This window comes from Triturus cristatus, chromosome 4_2, assembly GCF_964204655.1.
Source record: "Triturus cristatus chromosome 4_2, aTriCri1.1, whole genome shotgun sequence".
NCBI lineage: Eukaryota > Metazoa > Chordata > Amphibia > Caudata > Salamandridae > Triturus > Triturus cristatus.
Genome location: NC_140586.1, coordinates 371,582,846 through 371,602,206, shown reverse-complemented (window position 1 = coordinate 371,602,206; position 19,361 = coordinate 371,582,846). Strand labels below are relative to the sequence as shown.

Below are 19,361 nucleotides of genomic sequence, written 5' to 3'. Positions count from 1 at the left end.
GGCCTCCAGGTTTTTGGTTGCCTTCTTCATGTATTCGGCCATCCTGGAGCAGAGACCAAGTACATAGTTCATCACATCCTGTTTGGGGGGTTTGAGAGGTAACTCCCAGCTCTCCTTCACCAAACATAATGGACTTCATACAGGATGCTCAAACAGAAGTTTAAATGGGCTGTAGCCGACCTCCTTCTGTGGAACCTCTCTGTATGCAAACAAAAGGCAGGAAAGAAGAAGGTCTCATTTTCGCCTAAGCTTCTCTGGGAGTCCTTTAATCATTCCCTTAAAGGGTTTTGTTGAAACGTTCAACTAACCCATTGCATTGTGGGTGATAGGGGGTGGTGAACTTATAAGTTACACCACACTCCTTCCACATTGCTTTCAAATATCCTGACATGAAGTTGGTACCTCTGTCATAGATGACCTCCTTTCGGAAACCCACTCTGGAGAAAACTCCAATGAGGGCTCTTGCCACCACAGGGGCTTTGGTGGTCTTCAGGGGAATTGCTTCTGGGTACCTGGTGGCTTGATCCACTACCACCAGGATAAATCTGTGCCCAGATGCAGTTTGAGGGTCAAGGGGACCAACAATGTCAGTCCCTACCCTTTCAAAGGGTACCCCCACCACAGGTAGTGGTATCAGGGGGGCCTTTGTTGTGCCACCTCCCTTGCCACTGGCTTGACAGGTGACACAGGAGCGACAAAACTCCTTTGTGTCTTCTGACATATGTGGCCAATGAAAATGTGGAACAAGCTTGTCCCAGGTCTTGTTTTGGTCCAAGTGACCTGACAAAGGGATATCATGTGCTAGGGTCAAGAGGAACCCCCTAAACTTCTGAGGTATTACCAACCTCCTGGTGACTCGAGGGACTGGATCTCTACCCTCAGAATATAGGAGTCCCTCATCCCAATAATCTTTATGGGATACACTAGCATTCCCAGCAGCCTCAGCAGCAGCCTGCTGTCTGAGGGGTTCAGCAGCCTGCTGTCTGAGGGGTTCAAGAGAGGGGCAGCACTGTTGCTCCTTACTCAGATCTTCCCTAGAAGGGCCCCCTGCCCCCAACAACTCAACCTGATCAGGTCCAAGTCCCTCTGGGGCAGTTGCTTCTTCAGGATCTGCTTCTCTTCCCCCAAGAGGTGAATCTGTGATCTGAGACAGAGGGGAAGGCACTGCCTTAACCCTACTGCTCCTCTTCTTGGGAAGCATCTGGTCCATGGTTCCAGGATCCAGAGATGGTTCAGTGTTATGCATAGTCCATAACTATACTTCAGACCAGGCTGAAGTCTCTAGATCATTACCCAATTAGACATTCTACAGGGAGATCTGCACTGAATACAACCTTCTTGAGGCCAGTTACCCCTCCCCAGGAGAAATTCACAACTGCCAGACTGTGGTTGGTCCTGATTTTGTTTGCATTGGTCACCTGGTACATTTCGCTCAGGATGATCTGTCCAGTGTCCACAAGGCAGGAGCCGGCATTGCTTTTGGAGAAGGGGAGCTGCTGACATGCAGCTTCCCTTGTCCAAAAGCAATCTGCTTTGCTTTGTGGAAGCAAGAGCAGGTTTCCTGCTCTCGCTTCCACGAAGCAAAGGAGAGTTCGCAATGGCAGGGCGGGAGCCGGGCTCCCCTCCTGTCATTGCAAACTCCAATTTCCCGGAGGCGGGCACCCCAGGACATTGCCGGAGCCAGCCCTGGGGGGGTGGTGGTCCCCAGGGCCATAGAGGGCTCTAGGAGGGGGGCCACGTTGCCCCCCTCCCAACGTGAACACAGCCCCAGCGAAGTGGTGGTCTCCAGGGCCAGGGGTCCGCAAAGGAGCCCTGCCCTTAACTAAAATTGCCCCGGGTAAGTGGCAGTCCCCGGGGCTGCGGGGTGGCCACGTACCCCCCACGTGCAATTATTAAAGCCCAGGGGAGGTGGCGGGCCCCGGGCTGTAGGGGGAGGGACAATAAAATACTAATCCATTATCTGTTTTTTCAATTTTGACTAGAAGGCTTACTAAATAAATGTTTTACTTTACAAAATGCACTAATTAAAACTATGCTAAAATAAGCAAGTTCTTACAGAATTCTTTTTTTTTTAAACGTATTTCATTACATTTTTTCATTTGTTAAAAGATTTGACCTATTTTAAACATATTAAAAAGTCCATTCTCCATTTTTTAACCATTTTAAATGTGACAACCAGTTGCATCGAGCACAGATCAAGTTTGCATCTTTGAAAAACAAACAAACAGTGCCGTCTACTGGCCTATCACAGTAAATTAAAAGAAAGACTAATATATCGTCAGCGTGATTAAAATTAAATACCTAAGTTCCTAATTGCAGTGTTTTTATTATAATTACACTTGCATTTAAGATAAATTATTTCATTATTGACACTTACCTCTGGTTTATTATGACTATTATATCGACAGCGTGATTAAAATTAAATACCTTACATCCCGTTCCTAATTGCAATTATTTTAATATATTACACTAGCATTGATTAATTATTTAATTATTGACACTTACCTCTTGTTTATTAAGTCATGGTTCATGTACAGTAGTGCTTAAGGTGGTCGTTCTTCGTGTACAGTAGTGGTTAAAGAGGTCGTGGTTCAGGTAAAGGTCGTTGTTGAGGATTCGTTGTTTAGTACACTCGTTGTTATGGATTCTTTGTTAAGGCTGTTTCCCGATGAAACGTTATCAGTATGTAGACGTATATCTTGCTCTCCATCCTTTCCATTCAGGACACCAAAGACATACTCAACAAATTAAGTAACGTCAAGTGGGCATGCTGCGTGCCTCATTGGCTGTTCACCAATACCATCAGTTCTAACTTATCTCAGTACTTGAACAATAGACAAATTGTTTATTGTGAACATAGACATATACTTATATAGTACTTATAGAAATGGTACAAATTATCCTTTCCAATTATATACTTTTTACACAATGATTGCTTTGTGCTGACAGATATATGGTGTTGTGATGTGTTCTAGGGGCCTCATTTATGAGACCACTTGCAGCACTTTTGCGCTGCTGGAATGTCACTTTGTTGACGTTCTGGAGGCGCAATGTGCTGCGGCCTATTTACAAAGCCACGTAAAGCCACTTCACATGGCTTTTCATGGCCTTGTGAATATGTGCCCCTTTCATGCATAAGACTGTGTGAAAAGGGCGTTCCATGGGTGTTGCTGTGGGTATTCCCACACAACAACCATGGATATTTGAAGCCTTCCCAGAATTACGAGAATTCCTAAACCTGGGAATGCATCAGAATCTAACTCGTTCCCAGGGATGGAGTTAGGAGAGGAGCAACAAGGAAAAATATTTAGTTTTTTTTCCTTTTTCTATGTGTGCTGCATTCTGCAGCACATATAGAAAATGGAAATCGCGTGAATTTTTGGGTTTGTACAGGAAGGTGTCCCTTCCTGCACAAAATCAGTCAGCAGGGCAACGCAGGCACCCTTGCACCATGATGCAAGGGTGCCTCCATTGAAGGGAAAATGGCAAATATTCGCCAACCAAACTGAAAAACATATTTTAACATCTGAAAGAAGGAAATTTTAGGGTGATGTTGAGGTGTGATTTGGGGTATTTTTCAATTATTACTCTCAGCCATATTGTACAATTAGCACCATGCACTTTCTTAGGTTCAAAGAGAGTGGCATGAATGAAACAGAGTCAATTGGAGTGTTTATTTCCCTGTATTATGTGAAATTAGTAGATAGCTGTTAATAACCTTCTGTTGGGCATTAACAAACATAAATATCCCTTCCCCTCATGATCTTGCATATATTTGTGGGTTCGGAAATCAACTGTTACTAAAACCTCTGCAGATATATTATCCATTAGGTGCCTCATCAGAGAGCAGTACTATGCAATTCACCATTCCACATGCTATATTGTTTTTTATCATCATATGGAATGCTATACTTCCATTTACCTAAATACCAATAATATTTTCACAGCACCTCTATACGTAGAGTAATTATTTTACCCTTGTGGTGAAAGGGGTGAGAAAATTTGAAAATGTTTTGATTTACAATGGTTATTTAGTCATTAAGTGATAGATTTGATAAAGATAAGATTTGAGTTGTTTTATAAATGTCTGTACATGAATGACAGTGTATAGATAGCAGCATGTTTTTATAATTCTCATGATTAAATTATAATCATTTTACTATGCTTACTACTACAGGAATGTGCCAATTAACGTTGACTGGCACGATTAAGAGCTACAGGCCCAAAAAGCAATTTTTCAATGTAGAAGATGCAGTTCAATATGAATGTAATGATGGATATCACAGCTACCAAAGGCACATTGTGGAGACATCGGAATGTACAACAGAAGGATGGCGATATAAACCACAGTGCCAAGGTATGTTGCTTTGCCTTACACCACTGAACTTCAGAAATAGGTAATGGGATGCATTTTGAACATTTCATTTCCATAGGCCAGAGGAGTCCACCTCTGGTCCATTAAGTTTGGAGCCCTGCCAAAGTTTTTGTTAATCCATGTGGCATACATGTAGAATCTATGCCGCCTATTCACAAAGGCGGTTCTATGTAGTGTTCTTTTACATACTCTTACATGCCTTTGTGAATTGTCCTCAAAATATCTGAAATGGGAATAAAATGTGAATAATTATTAACTATCCATACAATTTAGTACAAATAGAGAGGACTGTTCCACCTTTGCACTTTTACCTAACAGGAGTTGGACGTTTTGGGGATGACACACTAAGAGATGTAAGTGTACATAAATGTACCTCGACAGTGCTACTTCCCATACTCCTGGCAATGATTTTTTGAGATTAATCTTACTGTAACCATTGAGGGTCAACATTCTAATCTTCTCTATTGGCTACCTAATGCTTATGTTTGTTATATTATACTAGTCAATAAAGCAGCCTGTGTAAGCTTAGAGGAGTCTGTGATTGAAAGACAAGCTGCCTGCATAAGAAAGTAGGGAAACAGCCCAAGCTCACAGAGGTGAGATTTCAGTTGCCCACTAAGGTTCGTCTGAACCTTTAACCAGGCATCTTTGGCGAGGGTCCTGATCTGAAACCACAAATATTAATTATTTGCCATCCGAACCAGCTTCTGCCCTAGCACGGATATGTCCACCATGCCAAAAGCTACTCTATCATCCAAAAACAACAGTGCAAGTATGGACCTTTTTCTAGAGAGGTGCCCATGCCCTCATACTTGATAATATTACATTGTTCTTAGAGCACTCCCATGCTATTAAGCCCATTAGGGCCAGAAGAAATGTCAATTCCTGCTGTCCAGTTTTCTAGATCGTTTAATAACATTTATGCAAATAATTAACCCTTGCTGTCCAGCAAGATAATTAGCTGATTATTTTGGAGGGTTATCATAGTCACCCTTTTATTATGTATATTGTTTAACCCCTTCCCCGCTCATGACGGAACCACTCCGTCATGAGCCACGGTTGCGCTGTGCTCATGACGGAGTGGTTCCGTCATGCTGCGGCCGTTGGCAGCCGCTCCGCCCACGCGGCGCTAATTCCCCGCCTGTGCGGGCGATTAGCGCAGTGGGCGGAGACGTGACGGAACCACTCCGTCATGAGAACAGCTCAACCGTGGCTCGTGACGGAGTGGTTCCGTCACGAGCACAGCGCCACCGCACCTGCCCCCAAACCCCCCCAGCGCCGCGGCGGAATTTCTGCCGCGGCGAAGGGGTTAAAATGTTGCCCTTTTATGACTCCAGGAAAAGGAGTCTAGCACTTTAACTGATTGGAAAACTGGTAACAATGGGAATTTCCTAAGTTTAAGGTCTACCTCAAGAATCTCAATAGCTGACCTATCTGGTCCCACAGCCTGGTAAAATTTAGTGTGAGCAATTAAACTATTTTATTAGGTGTCATGGTTTGCTGCTTGGTATCTGCTTGTTAATAATTGTCTACCAGAGTTGTATAAATCAACTATTTTTGCCAATAATTGTAATGTACTTAATTGGCAACTGTAAGAAATCTGTGTTTGATGGTCCTAGGTCTGAGAGGTGGTACTTTGTCCCAGTTGGTACAACTGGGATCTTTCACTGCTAGTGTTCTTGAGCCCAGTGATGCAGGCATCTAAACTGGGAACCATATGCCCTTTTTGGCACTTGACTCTGAAGGTAGTGAAGCAAAGCAGTCCAAGGCTTACCCAGCTTTCTAGCCATTACTTCTTCTTGTAAAAATTAAAATGCTGTATTACATGCACTCCTAAAGGCTACACAATCTTTAAAAAATATTTTACCCTTTACCAGGTCGCAATGCCTATAGAGACACCATTGAAAGTGCCTCAACCAATCAAGGACACACACTTAATAAAGTTCTCACAAGTCGGGTAATCCCTAAGTGTACTGAAGACCCGTGCGCTGAAGGTACCTTTAACAGTTTGCACACTGTACCTTCTATGAGCATAACCTAACAGGAGTCAGGTGTTGATCACAACTCAGGTCTTCTTTGTCAGAAGGTGGCCTGATATATGCTGTCCACTAGTTCTAGTGGGCACCTTGTATCAGTCCAAACAACCCCTTATAGTGAATTGGTTAAAGACAACCTTTATTGAAATCTATCCTAGTGGTAGCTATGGAGAGAAGCCTTCAGGCTAAGTCTTGAAGGAATGTAAAGCAGCTTGTTTTACCAGTCTATAATCTCTTGAATGGTCAAATGAAAGGACAACTACACCAGGTATATATTTAAAATATATGTATTTAGGATAAAACACACCCCTCTAGTCTCTTTATGAGACTGGAGTTTGAAGTACTTAATTTACAAGTTAGCAATCATCAGTAATAGCACAAATACACGTTTGGGCCCTAGGGTTGTTCCAAACCATATACAAATAAAGTGGTATAAGAACCACAACTGAACTAGACACAAGTCCAAGAGCCTGTAGAATTGCTGGGACCCCAAGGAACCACCCAAGGCAGTGACACAGGGGACCCACGGGGACTGTGTGCAGTGTGTAAACACAACCGCGGGTTCCCGTTAGCTTCTATGGGCAATGTCACGGTTGGAAATTTAAAGATGAGGGACACTTAGACTCGAGTCAGGACCAATCCCTTTCGGACTTAAGAAGTTCTAGGGCTAGCACCCACAGGAGCACAAGACTACTCGAGTTACCTCACCCACTGAAGCCGGGTGCATAGGTGTCTTTTGGTGTCGGGTCGCGTCGTTAATTACAATGGAAGCTGGTGAAGAACTGCTGCTGCCGTGAAGAGGAGAAGTGTCCGAAGAGATCCAAGCCTGGATCTAGGATGGAAGGAGCCTGAAAGCAGAGGGGACAGAGTCTGGGTCACTTACTAGTAACCGAGGGCAGGATGGACCAGTGCCCACAGATGTCGGGTGCTTCAGGTGAGTTGATGGGTGTCTTGACTCTTCAGCCATGAGGTCCAGGAGGCACCGATGACAACCAGGAGCTGGATTCGAGCTGCCCCACAAAGTCTGTCGAGTGCTGCGGTATCAGCGACCAGATTGGACCCAACAAGCCTTGGCAATGGCAAGTCACTGGAAATCAGAGAAACGACTGCGGTGCGGACCAGCAAGGCCTAAGGGACTCACCTAGTGAGGGTAAGTCGGGGCACATCTGGAGCAACCAGGAAAGCCCAATCAGAAGAGGAGTTGCCTTCGTGAGGACCTACTAGCCCACGGGCTAGCAATTGCGAAGGAGCCTCAAGCGGTCGCACTTGAAACTGGCCCACGGGTCACTCATGGAGTGGAGGCCAGCAATCTTCGGTGCAAGAGGTGCTCAAGGCTGGGGCTACCTGCAGCCCACAGCACAACTTCGAGGAAGTCCCAGAAGATAGTTTTTCTGCAAAAGTTCAGGGTGTCCACGGGTCACAGTTCCACGTCACCCATGAAAGCCACGTGCCTCAGCTTTGCTGTGGACTCAGGGTAGCCTGGGGAAGTCTGGAAATCCACATCTGGTAATGCAAAGTCTTTGGCGTCCGGCGGGAGATTCAGCGATGCAGACCAGTCAGTTGCTTCTTTGGTGCCTGCCAAACAGGGGAGTCACTCCTTGACCCCAAGGGAGATTTCTTCCGTCTTCTAGTCGAAATAGAAAGTCGAAGGTCCAGGATAAAGGTTGCAGAGTTTCGTCCAGGGTAATCTAAAGTCACAAGAACTGGGTTCCCATACTTATACTAAGTTTGGGAGTTGGACATACTCTAGGGACCCACCTAGGGGAGGGTTTGGAAAGAGGGGTGGTTACAACCATTTCCTTTTTCCAGTTTCGCACCAGAGCAGGGGCAGGTAGCCCCTGCAACCGGTTTGAACTGGACTATGCACAGGGACACCAAGTGTGCCCCCAGTGCAGGACTTCAAAGCACCAGAGAGTGCTCCCACCCATCCCCAATACACATCTGCCTCTCTGGGGAGGTGGTTACACCTTCCTGGGACAGGAAACCTATTGTCCAGGCCTCCCCTGCCGGAGTTTCGCTCAGCAGCAGGAGGCCACACCCATGTCTGTGGCAGAGGCATCCATTTTGTGAAGCCAGGGCTCATGAAAGTCCTACCGGGTTAGACCAGTGTGAACATGTCTCTCCCTCTAGAAGGGTGGAATGCTACCCCCGCCGCCAGAACTTGCGGTGGGTAGTATTCCAAAGCGGTTGACACCAAACACGACATATTTCTGTGCAGCCATCCAAAGATAGCATTTACAGCGAGGTTATAATGCACTTTAGAGTATATGGTCAGGCTGCACCACAAACAGCATCAGAGGAGGTACTCTAAACACTGCAGATGAGCTCTGCTCATGCAGGGGCAGCCTCTCACATAAAAACCAAGTACTCTGCCTTCAGGATTGCTAAGGCCTGCCATAGGAGTGACTTATAGGTTTTATATGTGTGTGCAATGATAGTGATATAGGTAGCCTATACCACTGTAAGGGGTGCAATTACACCCTTACCGAGGCTGCAGTAGCAGACCTGTGGTGCCATTTTGGAGTGCCTCCTAGGGGTGGCATAAAACATGCTTCAGCCCCTGGTTGGCCTCTGAGGTACCTAAGCCCTAGGTACATAGTATACCATATACTAGGGCCCTATAAGGCACTCAAAAATCCAATTAGATATGTACCTAATGTATATGGAAACCATTTTAGAGAGGAAGCAGCTAGGCTGGGGTCCTGATTAGCAGGGCCACAGCCAGACTAGGGTCGAAAAACTGGGAAACACCAGCAAAAAGTGGGGGTACCCATGTGAAGCAGATCCTACTCTCCTACACAACCCCCCCAAACGCAGGGACATTAAACTAACCTTGACCAGTTGAGTCTTCATGTACTAAGTGGAAATACCTAGAGAGTCCATCTGCATTGGCATGGTTACTCCCAGGTCTATGTTCCACTGTAAAGTCCATCCTCTGTAGGGAAATGGACCCCCTAAGCAGTTTGGGGTTTTCACCCTTCATTTGTTTTAGCCATAAGAGGGGTTTATGGTCTGTCTGAACAAGGAAGTGAGTACCAAACAAGTATGGCCTCAACTTCTTCAGAGACCAAACCACAGCAAAGGCCTCCCTCTCAATGGCTGACCAACGTTTCTCTCTAGGGGTCAGCCTTCTGCTTATGAAAGCTACTGGCTGATCCTGACCTCCATCATTCAATTATGACAGTACAGCCCCTACCCCCAATTCAGATGCATCTGTTTGGACAATGAACTTCTTGGAGTAGTCAGGACTCTGCAGAATTGGAGCAGTGCACATGGCCTGCTTCAGGTCATCAAATGCCTTTTGACAGCTAGTTGTCCACTGAACCTTTTTGGGCATCTTTTTAGAAGTTAAGTCATTCAGGGGTGTCACTATTGATCCATACCCCTTGACAAATCTCCTATAGTACCCAGTCAGGCCTAGGAAGGCTCTCACCTGAGTCTGGGTAGTTGGAGCAATCCATTCATTTATGGTCTGGATTTTGCTCTGCAATGGTTGAACCTGGCCTCCACCTACAAGGTGGCCCAGGTACACAACCTGACTCTGCCCTATCTGGCACTTAGTAGCCTTGATAGTTAGGCCTACTTTTTGCAGGGCCTCCAAAACATTCCTCAGGTGGACCAGGTGATCCTTCCAGGTGGAGCTAAAGACAGCAATATCATCTAGATATGCTGCACTAAAGTCTTCTAGGCCTGTAAGGACTTGATTCACCAGCCTTTGGAAAGTGGCAGGTGCATTCTTCAAACCAAAGGGCATTACCACAAATTAATAGTGCCCACTAGGGGTAGAAAATGCTGTCTTTGGCTTTGCATCATCAGCTAGTCTGATCTGCCAGTAGCCAGCTGTCAGGTCAAATGTGCTTAGAAACTTGGCTAAGGCCAAAGTATCTATTAGCTCATCTGCCCTGGGGATGGGATGGGCATCAGTCCTAGTGACTGCATTGAGACCCCTGTAGTCTACACAAAACCTCATCTCTCTACTCCCACCACCGGTGTGAGGTTTAGGTACCAGGACTACTGGACTAGTCCAAAGGGCTAACTGAGGGTTCAATCATACCCAGATCCAACATCTTTTGGACTTCTGTCCGTATACAGTCCCTGACAGGGTCAGGTTGCCTGTAGATCGTATTCTTCACACATAGACTGTCCCCAGTGTCCCCTTCATGAGTGCACCAGGTGGTCTGACTTGGAGTCAGAGAAAACATATGTCTAAACTGGCTGAGAAGGTTTCTGCAGTCAGTTTGCTGCTGGGCAGTGAGGCTGCCTGCCAAGGCTACACCATCAACTGACCCATCATCAGGGTTCTGAGAAAGCAGGTCAGGGAGTGGGTCACTCGCTTCCTCCTGTCCTTCATCAGTAGCCATAAGCAAGCCCATGTCTGCCCTGTCAACATATGGTTTAAGTCTGTTGACATGAAGTACCCCATGGGGACTCCTAGGGGTTCCACGTCTACCAGGTAGGTAACCTCCCCTTTCTGTTCAACAATTGTTTGGGGGCCACTCCATTTGTCCTGGAGGGCTGCTGGGGCCACAGGCTCCAACACCCACACGTTCTGTCCTGGCTGGTAAACAGTCAGTACAGTCTTTTGATCATGCCAGGCTTTTTTGCAGTTCCTGGCTAGCCTCAAGGTTTTTGTTTGCCTTTTTCATGTACTCAGCCATCCTGGAACGGACACCAAGTACAAAGTCCACTGTGTCTTGCTTTGGGGGCTTGAGAGGTAACTCCCATCCTTCCTTCACCAAACACAATGGACCCCTGACAGGGTGACCAAACAAAAGTTTAAATGGGCTGTAACCAACCCCCTTTTGAGGCACCTCCCTGTATGCAAATAAAAGGCAGGGCAAGAGTAGGTCCCATTTTCGCCTAAGCTTCTCTGAGAGTCCTTTAATCATGCCCTTTAAGGTTTTGTTGAATGTCTCAACTAAACCATTGCATTGTGGGTGATAGAGTGTGGTGAACTTGTAGTTCACTTCACACTCCTTCCACATAGCAGTCAAGTAACTAGACATGAAGTTTGCAACCCTGTCAGATACTACCTCCTTAGGAAAGCCTACTCTTGAGAACACACTCAAGAGAGCTCTTGCCACTACAGGTGTTGTAGTGGCCCTTAGGGGAATTGCCTCTGGGTACCTGGTGGCATGATCCACCACCACAAGTATAAATCTGTGCCCAGATGCTGTTTTGGGATCCATGGGACCAACAAAGTCAATCCCTACCCTTTCAAAGGGCACCTCCACCACAGGTAGTGGTATCAGGGGGGCCTTTGTAGTGCCACCTGATTTGCCACTGGCTTGGCAGGTTACACAGGAGCCACAAAACTCCTTTGTGTCCTCAGACATGTGATGCCAATGAAAGTGAGGGACAATTCTGTCCCAAGTCTTGTTCTGGCCTAGGTGTCCTGCTTGGGGAATATCATGGGCTAGTGTCAATAGCAAACCCCTAAACTTCAGAGGTATAACCAACCTCCTGGATGCACCAGGCTTGGGGTCTCTACTCTCTGAGTAAAGGAGTCCATCATCCCAATAAACGTTATGGGTGACACTAGCATTCCCAGCAGCCTCATCAGAAGCTTGCTCTCTGAGTGGCTCAAGAGAGGGGCAGGTTTTCTGCTCCTGGCTCAGATCAGACCTGGAAGGGCCCCCTGTCCCCAAGAACTCAACCTGGTCAAGCTCCTCTGGGAAAGTTCCTTCTTTAGGCTCAAGATCATCTCCCTGAGGAGACTGATCAGCATTCTGAGTCAGGTGGGAAGGTTTTGCCTTCACCCTACTGCTCCTCCTCCTGTGAGGCAGCTGGTCCATTATTCCAGAATCCAGGGCCTTTCCAGCTTTAGACATTTTGGCCTGTGACCTAGTCACAGCAAAGGCATGAGCAGGGATCCCTAACATTTCTGCATGTGTCCTGAGCTCCACTTCAGCCCAAGCTGAATTCTCTAGATCATTGCCAAGCAAGCACTGTACTGGTAGGTCTGCACTTACCACAACCTTCTTAAGGCCAGTTACCCCTCCCCAGGAGAAGTTAACAACTGTCTGAGAATGGTCCGTTCTGACATTGCTAGCATTGGTCACTTGGTACATTTCTCCAAGTATAATCTGCCCAGGATCCACAAAATCTTTTGTCATCATTGTGACACTTGCTTCTGTGTCCCTGAATGCCCAAGCTTCTACTCCGTTTATCAAATGCTGTTGTCTGTATTTGCCCAGATTACTGGGACTCACACAGGGGGACATGTCCATGCCCCCATCACAGACGAGCAGAACCTGAATTGGAACTCTGACTAGGCCAGAGTCCATCTCAGAGCCCAGGGTCAACCCTATCACACCCTTATTCTGAACATTGCCACCACCTATTGTAGCTGTACTAGGGGGAAAAGTTGCCTTAGGGGCAATCGTGGCTGGAGTAGATTCTTTGGACTTGGTGCAGTCACTGGTCCAGTGAGTTTTCTGTTTACAGATTTTGCACCAAGGTTTCTTTTGGCCTTTTCCCTTACTTCACTGTGACTCCCCATTAGAAGAAGATTGTTTGGGCCCTTGTGAAGACTTCTGGTCTTTACCCTTGTCCCCACCCTTGTCAGAGTTCTTAGAATCCTGCTTCTTTGGGTCACCACCTTGGTTCTGTACCTTCTGCCTCACCCTGGTTCTGACCCATTTGTCTGCCTTCGTTCCCAATTCTTGGGGGAAGGTCAGATCAGATTCTACCAGGTACTGGTGCAACGGCTGATTTTGACAGTTATTAAGAATCTTCTCCCTCATTATCAGATTGTACAATCCTATGAAGTCACACACTTTACTGCCCAATAACCAACCTTCCAGAGCCTTAGCAGCACAGTCAGTAAAGTCAACCCAGTCTTGATTTTGTGCTTTTTGGGTGTCTCTGAACTTTAACCTGTATTGGTCAGTGGTTAGACCAAACACATCTATTAGTGCACTTTTCAAGACCTGGTAATCCTCAGCATCCTCTTCTCTTACAGTGAGGAGCTTGTCTCTACCTTTGTCTGCAAAGGAGAGCCAAAAGATTGATGCCCACTGATCTTGAGGGACCTTCTGTACTTTACAGGCCCTCTCCAAGGCAGTTATCCATTTGTGGATGTTATCCCACCTCTGGTAGGGAGGGACAATCTTACTTAGGTTTCTATGGTCATAAGACCTCTCCCTATCTCTAGGGAAATTGCTGCCACCAAGGGACTCTAGTCCCTCCTTTTTACTAGCTCTGTAGAGCTCTAGGGCTTCCCTATCTAAGGCCATCTGATGCTTTCTGAGGTTGAACTTGTCTTGCTCATACTTCAGCAGTCTCTCTCTCCTCTCCTGGGAGGTTTCCCTCCCTCTGTGAGAAGAGACAGAGGTCCCTATAGAAGAGTTAGACTGGACAGATCCCCTTGACAGAGATCTATCCCTTCTAGCCCTACTTTCAACTCTGCCTGGAGGAATAAAGGAGGGAGCATTGTTGTCATCCTCCTCATCCTCATCCAGGAGAGCTGGCTTCACCAGATTCTGATCATTGTCATCAGTCTGGTCAGCATTAGAGGTAGGGTCAGGGAAGTTTCCACCCCTAGGCCCACCCTCACCTGCTGCCCCACCCACACTGCCTACCCCATCAGAACCACTAGGTCCTGGGAGATCATCCAGCTTAAGTATCTTTATGAGATGCTGGGTGGTTGGGCTTTTGCCTGTCTTCGGCTTCCTAATGGAACATAAGGCCCGAAGCTGAGCAAAGGAGAGATCCTCATATTTATAGGGGAGGAACTCATTGGCTCCTGGCAGGGACCCTCTGGTTCCTGGCTGACTAGACATTACAAATGTGGTGTGGTGTATTGCACTACCTACACTAGTGTGGCCTACTAAACTCTCTTGAGTTGTAGAAAGGGTGTGCTAAGCCCTTAACACACAACTCTAAGTTCAGTGTAACTTACTGTAGCTAAACTTGATATTCTATGTACCTGAGGTACCTTTAGTGGTTTTCAGTTTATCAATTCAATTGAGATTATCTGGTAAAACAATAGCAAGCTGGAATCCCACACGCTGCACACCAGTGTGAGAAGGTGGCCTGATATAAGCTGTCCACAAGTTCTAGTGGGCACCTTGTATCAGTCCAAACAACCCCTTATGGTGAATTGGTTAAAGACAACCTTTATTGAAATATATCCTAGTGGTAGCTATGGAGAGCAGCCTTCAGGCTAAGTCTTGAAGGAATGTAAAGCAGCTTGTTTTACCAGCCTATAACCTCTTGAATGATCAAATGAAAGGACAACCAAACCAGGTATATATTTAAAATATATGTATTTAGGATAAAACACACCCCTCTAGTCTATTTATGAGACTGGGGTTCGAAGTACTTAATTTTCAAGTTAGCAATCATCAGTAATAGCACAAATACACGTTTGGGCCCTAGGGGCGTTCCAAACCATATACCAATAAAGTGGTATAAGAACCACGACTGAACTAGACACAAGGCCTAGAGCCTGTAGAACTGCTGGGACCCCAAGGAACCACCCAAGGTAGTGATACAGGGGACCCACGGGGACTGTGTGGAGTGTGTAAACACAACCGCTGGTTCCCGTTAGCTTCTATGGGCAATGTCGCGGTTGGAAATTTAAAGATTAGGGACACTTAGACTTGAGTCAGTACCAAACCCCTTTTGGACTTAAGAAGTTCTAGGGCTCGCACCCACGGGAGCACCAGAGCACTCAATTTACCTCACCCAGGGAAGCCGGGTGCATAGGTGTCTTTTGGTGTTGGGTCGCGTCGTCGATTACAATGGAAGCTGTCGAAGAACTGCTGCTGTCATGAAGAGGAGAAGTGTCAAAAGAGATCCAAGCCTGGATCTAGGATGGAAGGAACCTGGAAGCAGAGGGGACATAGTCTGGGTCACTTGCCAGTGCCCGAGGGCAGGATGGACCAGTGCCCACAGATGTCGGGTGCTTCAGGTGAGTTGATGGGTGACTTGACTCTTCAGCCACGAGGTCCAGGAGGTGCCGATGACAACCAGGAGATGGACTCGAGCTGTCCCCCAAAGTCTGTCAAGTGCTGCGTTGTCGGCAACCAGATTGGACCCAAAAAGCCTTGGCAACAGCAAGTCACTGGAAATCAGAGAAAGGACTGTGGTGCAGACCAGCAAGGACTGAGGAACTCACCCTGCGAAGGTAAGTTGGGGCATGTCTGGAGCAACCAGGAAATCCCAATAAGAAGAGGAGTTGCCTTCGTGGGGACCTACTAGCCAACAGGCTAGCGATCGCGAAGGAGCCTCAAGCGGTTGCACTTGAAACTGGCCCACGGGTCACTCGTGGAGTGGAGGCCAGCAATCTTCGGGGCAGGAGGTGCACAAGGCTGGGGTTACTTGGCACCCAAAGCACAACTTTGAGGAAGTCCCAGAAGATAGTGTTGCTTCAACAGTTCACGGTGTCCAGGGGTCACGGTTCCACATCACCCACGATAGCCACGGGCCTCAGCTTTGCTGTGGACTCAGGGTATCCTCAGGAAAGTCTGGAAATCCTCCTCTGGTGATGCAAAGTCTTCGGCGTCCGGCGGGAGCTTTAGAGATGCAGACTGGTCAGTTGCTTCATTGGTGCCTGCCAAGCAGGGGAGTCACTCCTTGACCCCAAGGGAGATTTCTTCTTTCTTCTAGTCGAAATAGAAAGTCGAAGGTCCAGGATATATGTTGCAGAGTTTCGTCCAGGGTAATCTAAAGTCGCAAGGACTGGGTTCCCATACTTATACTAAGTTTGGGGGTTGGACATACTCTAGGGACCCACCTATGGGAGGGTTTGGAAAGAGGAGTGGTTACACCCATGTTCTTTGTCCAGTTTTGCACCAGAGCAGTGGCAGGTAGCCGGTTTGAACTGGACTATGCACAGGGACACCAAGTGTGCCCCCAATGCAAGACTTCAAAGCACCAGAGAGTGCACCCGCCCAGCCCCAATACACATCTGCCTGTCTGGGGAGGTGGTTACACCTCCCTGGGAGAGGAAACCTATTGTCCAGGCCTCCCCTGCCGGCGTTTCGGTGTCACAGCGCGTAGGTAGCGTTAGCAGTAAGGCGCGTAGGTAACGTTAGCAGTAAGGAGGAATGAATGCACTATGAATGCACTACGACTCCCAGAATGCCTGCCACTGTCTAAACGGGTGTTCTACCTCTCTTTCCCTTATCCTCCCTATGTAACCTCCTTCGTCCCTGAACACGGGGCTCGTCACCTGATGACCTCCGTGAAGTCCCGACAAGCCCGTGATGTGTGCATCGTCTCCTGCTTGAAACAACGCGACCTCCATTCCTGTACGGTACGTGTACTTCCTGAGAGTCCGTGCCTCTGAAACCCGGAGGTTCCCGTGATCCCGGCAAGAGTCCAGGACAGCGTTACGTTGTGCATATGCGTCTCCTTGGTTTCAGCCGCAAAACCTTCCCGCTGGCTTTCTTCCGTCTTGCGGACCATCGGCGCGGCTCAAGGGGATAGAGTCCCATTACTGCAAACTTCATTTCCGGCATCGCTGGAGGAGCACGCCCAGTACTCCAGTGCCAGTACCCCTGGGGCACTTTCCAAGTGGCCTCCATTAGTGAGCAACGCTGAGCGAGACTTCAAAGCGCCGTAGCACTTACTAAACGTTTAGCATGAAACAGTAGAGAGCTGTTGAAGGCTCATACAAACCCGCGCAGGAGCGCTTTATATTTCAGTTCATAATCATTGCCAGAGTGAGCTGCTGAAGGCTCACAGTTCTACGCGCAGGACGCGCTTTATTCTCTAGGTTGATGACATTTCCAGGTTGAGCTAGGGAGAGCTCACATGCATACGCGCAGGAGCGCTTTGTAATTGCTTTAGTGATACAACTTTGACTCCTCATCAAATACCGTTACGAGGCGGTTGGAAACACACGTGCGCCTCGGAGCGCTACACCAATAAGCAGCAGAGAGCCACTGCCAGGCTCGGATTTCCATCCTTGACACAGACACAGTGGGAGAACGCTCCTCGCTAGTAGAAGGCTACCTTTCAGGAACACTGGCCATCTTCTTCGGTAGTGTTCTATTTTCTTTCATTCCTGTACAATTGGGGTAGAATCTGCAAGGTACGTACATTACTTAAAGACCTGTGTGAAACCAAGGGGGAGGGATTGAGTCACACTCATGGTGTTGTTATATGTCTTTTCTGCAGGGAGAACAGACGATAGAGAGTGACTGTTGCAACTCTCTGAAGTCTTCCCGAGAGTCCTGAGACCCCTATGTTCTTGCTTCATTTGCCCCTTTTTTCCCTTTCCCCCTTCCTTGTGGTTTCCCCAGACGAGGTGAATAACGTTTCTCTCTGGGGGGAACACACAGATAGGGGAAAAGGTTCCTCTCGTCCATCATCGCTCCTGCTGCAGCCGGCTTAAGGTTAGTGTTTAACCTCAACTGTGACATTCGGTCAGCAGCAGGAGGCCAGACCCGTGTCTGTGGCAGAGGCATCCATTTTGTGATGCCAGGGCTCAAGAAAGTCCTACCGGGTTAGACCAGTGTGAACATGTCTCTCCCTCTAGAAGGTTGGAATGCTACCCCCGCTGCCAGAACTGGCGGGGGGGGGGTAGTATTCCAAAGCGTTTGACACCAAACACGACATGTTTCCGTGTAGCCATCCCAAAGTTAGCATTTACCGCGAGGTTATAATGCACTTAAGAGTATAGGGTCAGACTGCACCACAAACAGCATCAGAGGAGGTACTCCGAACGCTGCAGAGGGGCTCTGCTCATGCAGTGGCACCCTCTCACATAAAAACCAAGCACTCTGCCTTCAGGATTGCTAAGGCCTGCCATAGGAGTGACTTATAGGTTTTATATGTGTGTGCAATGATAGTGATATAGGTAGCCTATACCACTGTAAGGGGTGCAAGTACACCCTTACCCAGGCTGCAGTAGCAGACCTGTGGTGCCATTTTGGAGTGCCTTCTAGGGGTGGCATAAAACATGCTTCAGCCCCTGGTTGGCCTCTGAGGTACCTAAGCCCTAGGTACATAGTATACCATATACTAGGGCCTTATAAGGCACTCAAAAAATCCAATTAGATATGTACCTAATGTATATGGAAACCATTTTAGAGAGGAAGCAGCTAGGCTGGGGTCCTGATTAGCAGGGCCACAGCCAGACTAAGGTTGAAAAACTGTGAAACACCAGCAAAAAGTGGGGGTACCCATGTGAAGCAGATCCTACTCTCCTACACAACCCCCCCAAACGCAGGGACATTAAACTAACCTTGACCAGTTGAGTCTTCATGTACTAAGTGGAAATACCTAGAGAGTCCATCTGCATTGGCATGGTTACTCCCAGGTCTATGTTCCACTGTAAAGTCCATCCCCTGTAGGGAAATGGACCCCCTAAGCAGTTTGGGGTTTTCACCCTTCATTTGTTTTAGCCATAAGAGGGGTTTATGGTCTGTCTGAACAAGGAAGTGAGTACCAAACAAGTATGGCCTCAACTTCTTCAGAGACCAAACCACAGCAAAGGCCTCCCTCTCAATGGCTGACCAACGTTTCTCTCTAGGGGTCAGCCTTCTGCTTATGAAAGCTACTGGCTGATCCTGACCTTCATCATTCAACTGTGACAGTACAGCCCCTACCCCCAACTCAGATGCATCTGTTTGGACAATGAACTTCTTGGAGTAGTCAGGACTCTGCAGAATTGGAGCAGTGCACATGGCCTGCTTCAGGTCATCAAATGCCTTTTGACAGCTAGTTGTCCACTGAACCTTTTTGGGCATCTTTTTAGAAGTTAAGTCATTCAGGGGTGTCACTATTGATCCATACCCCTTGACAAATCTCCTATAGTACCCAGCCAGGCCTAGGAAGGCTCTCACCTGAGTCTGGGTAGTTGGAGCAATCCATTAATTTATGGTCTGGATTTTGCTCTGCAATGGTTGAACCTGGCCTCCACCTACAAGGTGGCCCAGGTACACAACCTGACTCTGCCCTATCTGGCACTTAGTAGCCTTGATAGTTAGGCCTGC

The 19,361-nt window shown here is 47.4% G+C and overlaps 1 protein-coding gene across 2 annotated transcripts in view; it reads left to right on the top strand.

Moving 5' to 3' along the window:
* The window catches only part of LOC146833911 (complement factor H-like), a 601,647-nt gene that overhangs the window by 190,245 nt on the left and 392,041 nt on the right, over positions 1 to 19,361 (top strand). For both annotated transcript variants that reach the window (XM_085601821.1, XM_085601820.1), the window contains exon 10: positions 4,178 to 4,357. In XM_085601821.1, coding sequence (XP_085457947.1) covers positions 4,178 to 4,357 — 180 coding nt within the window. The remainder of the gene's footprint in view (positions 1 to 4,177; positions 4,358 to 19,361) is intronic.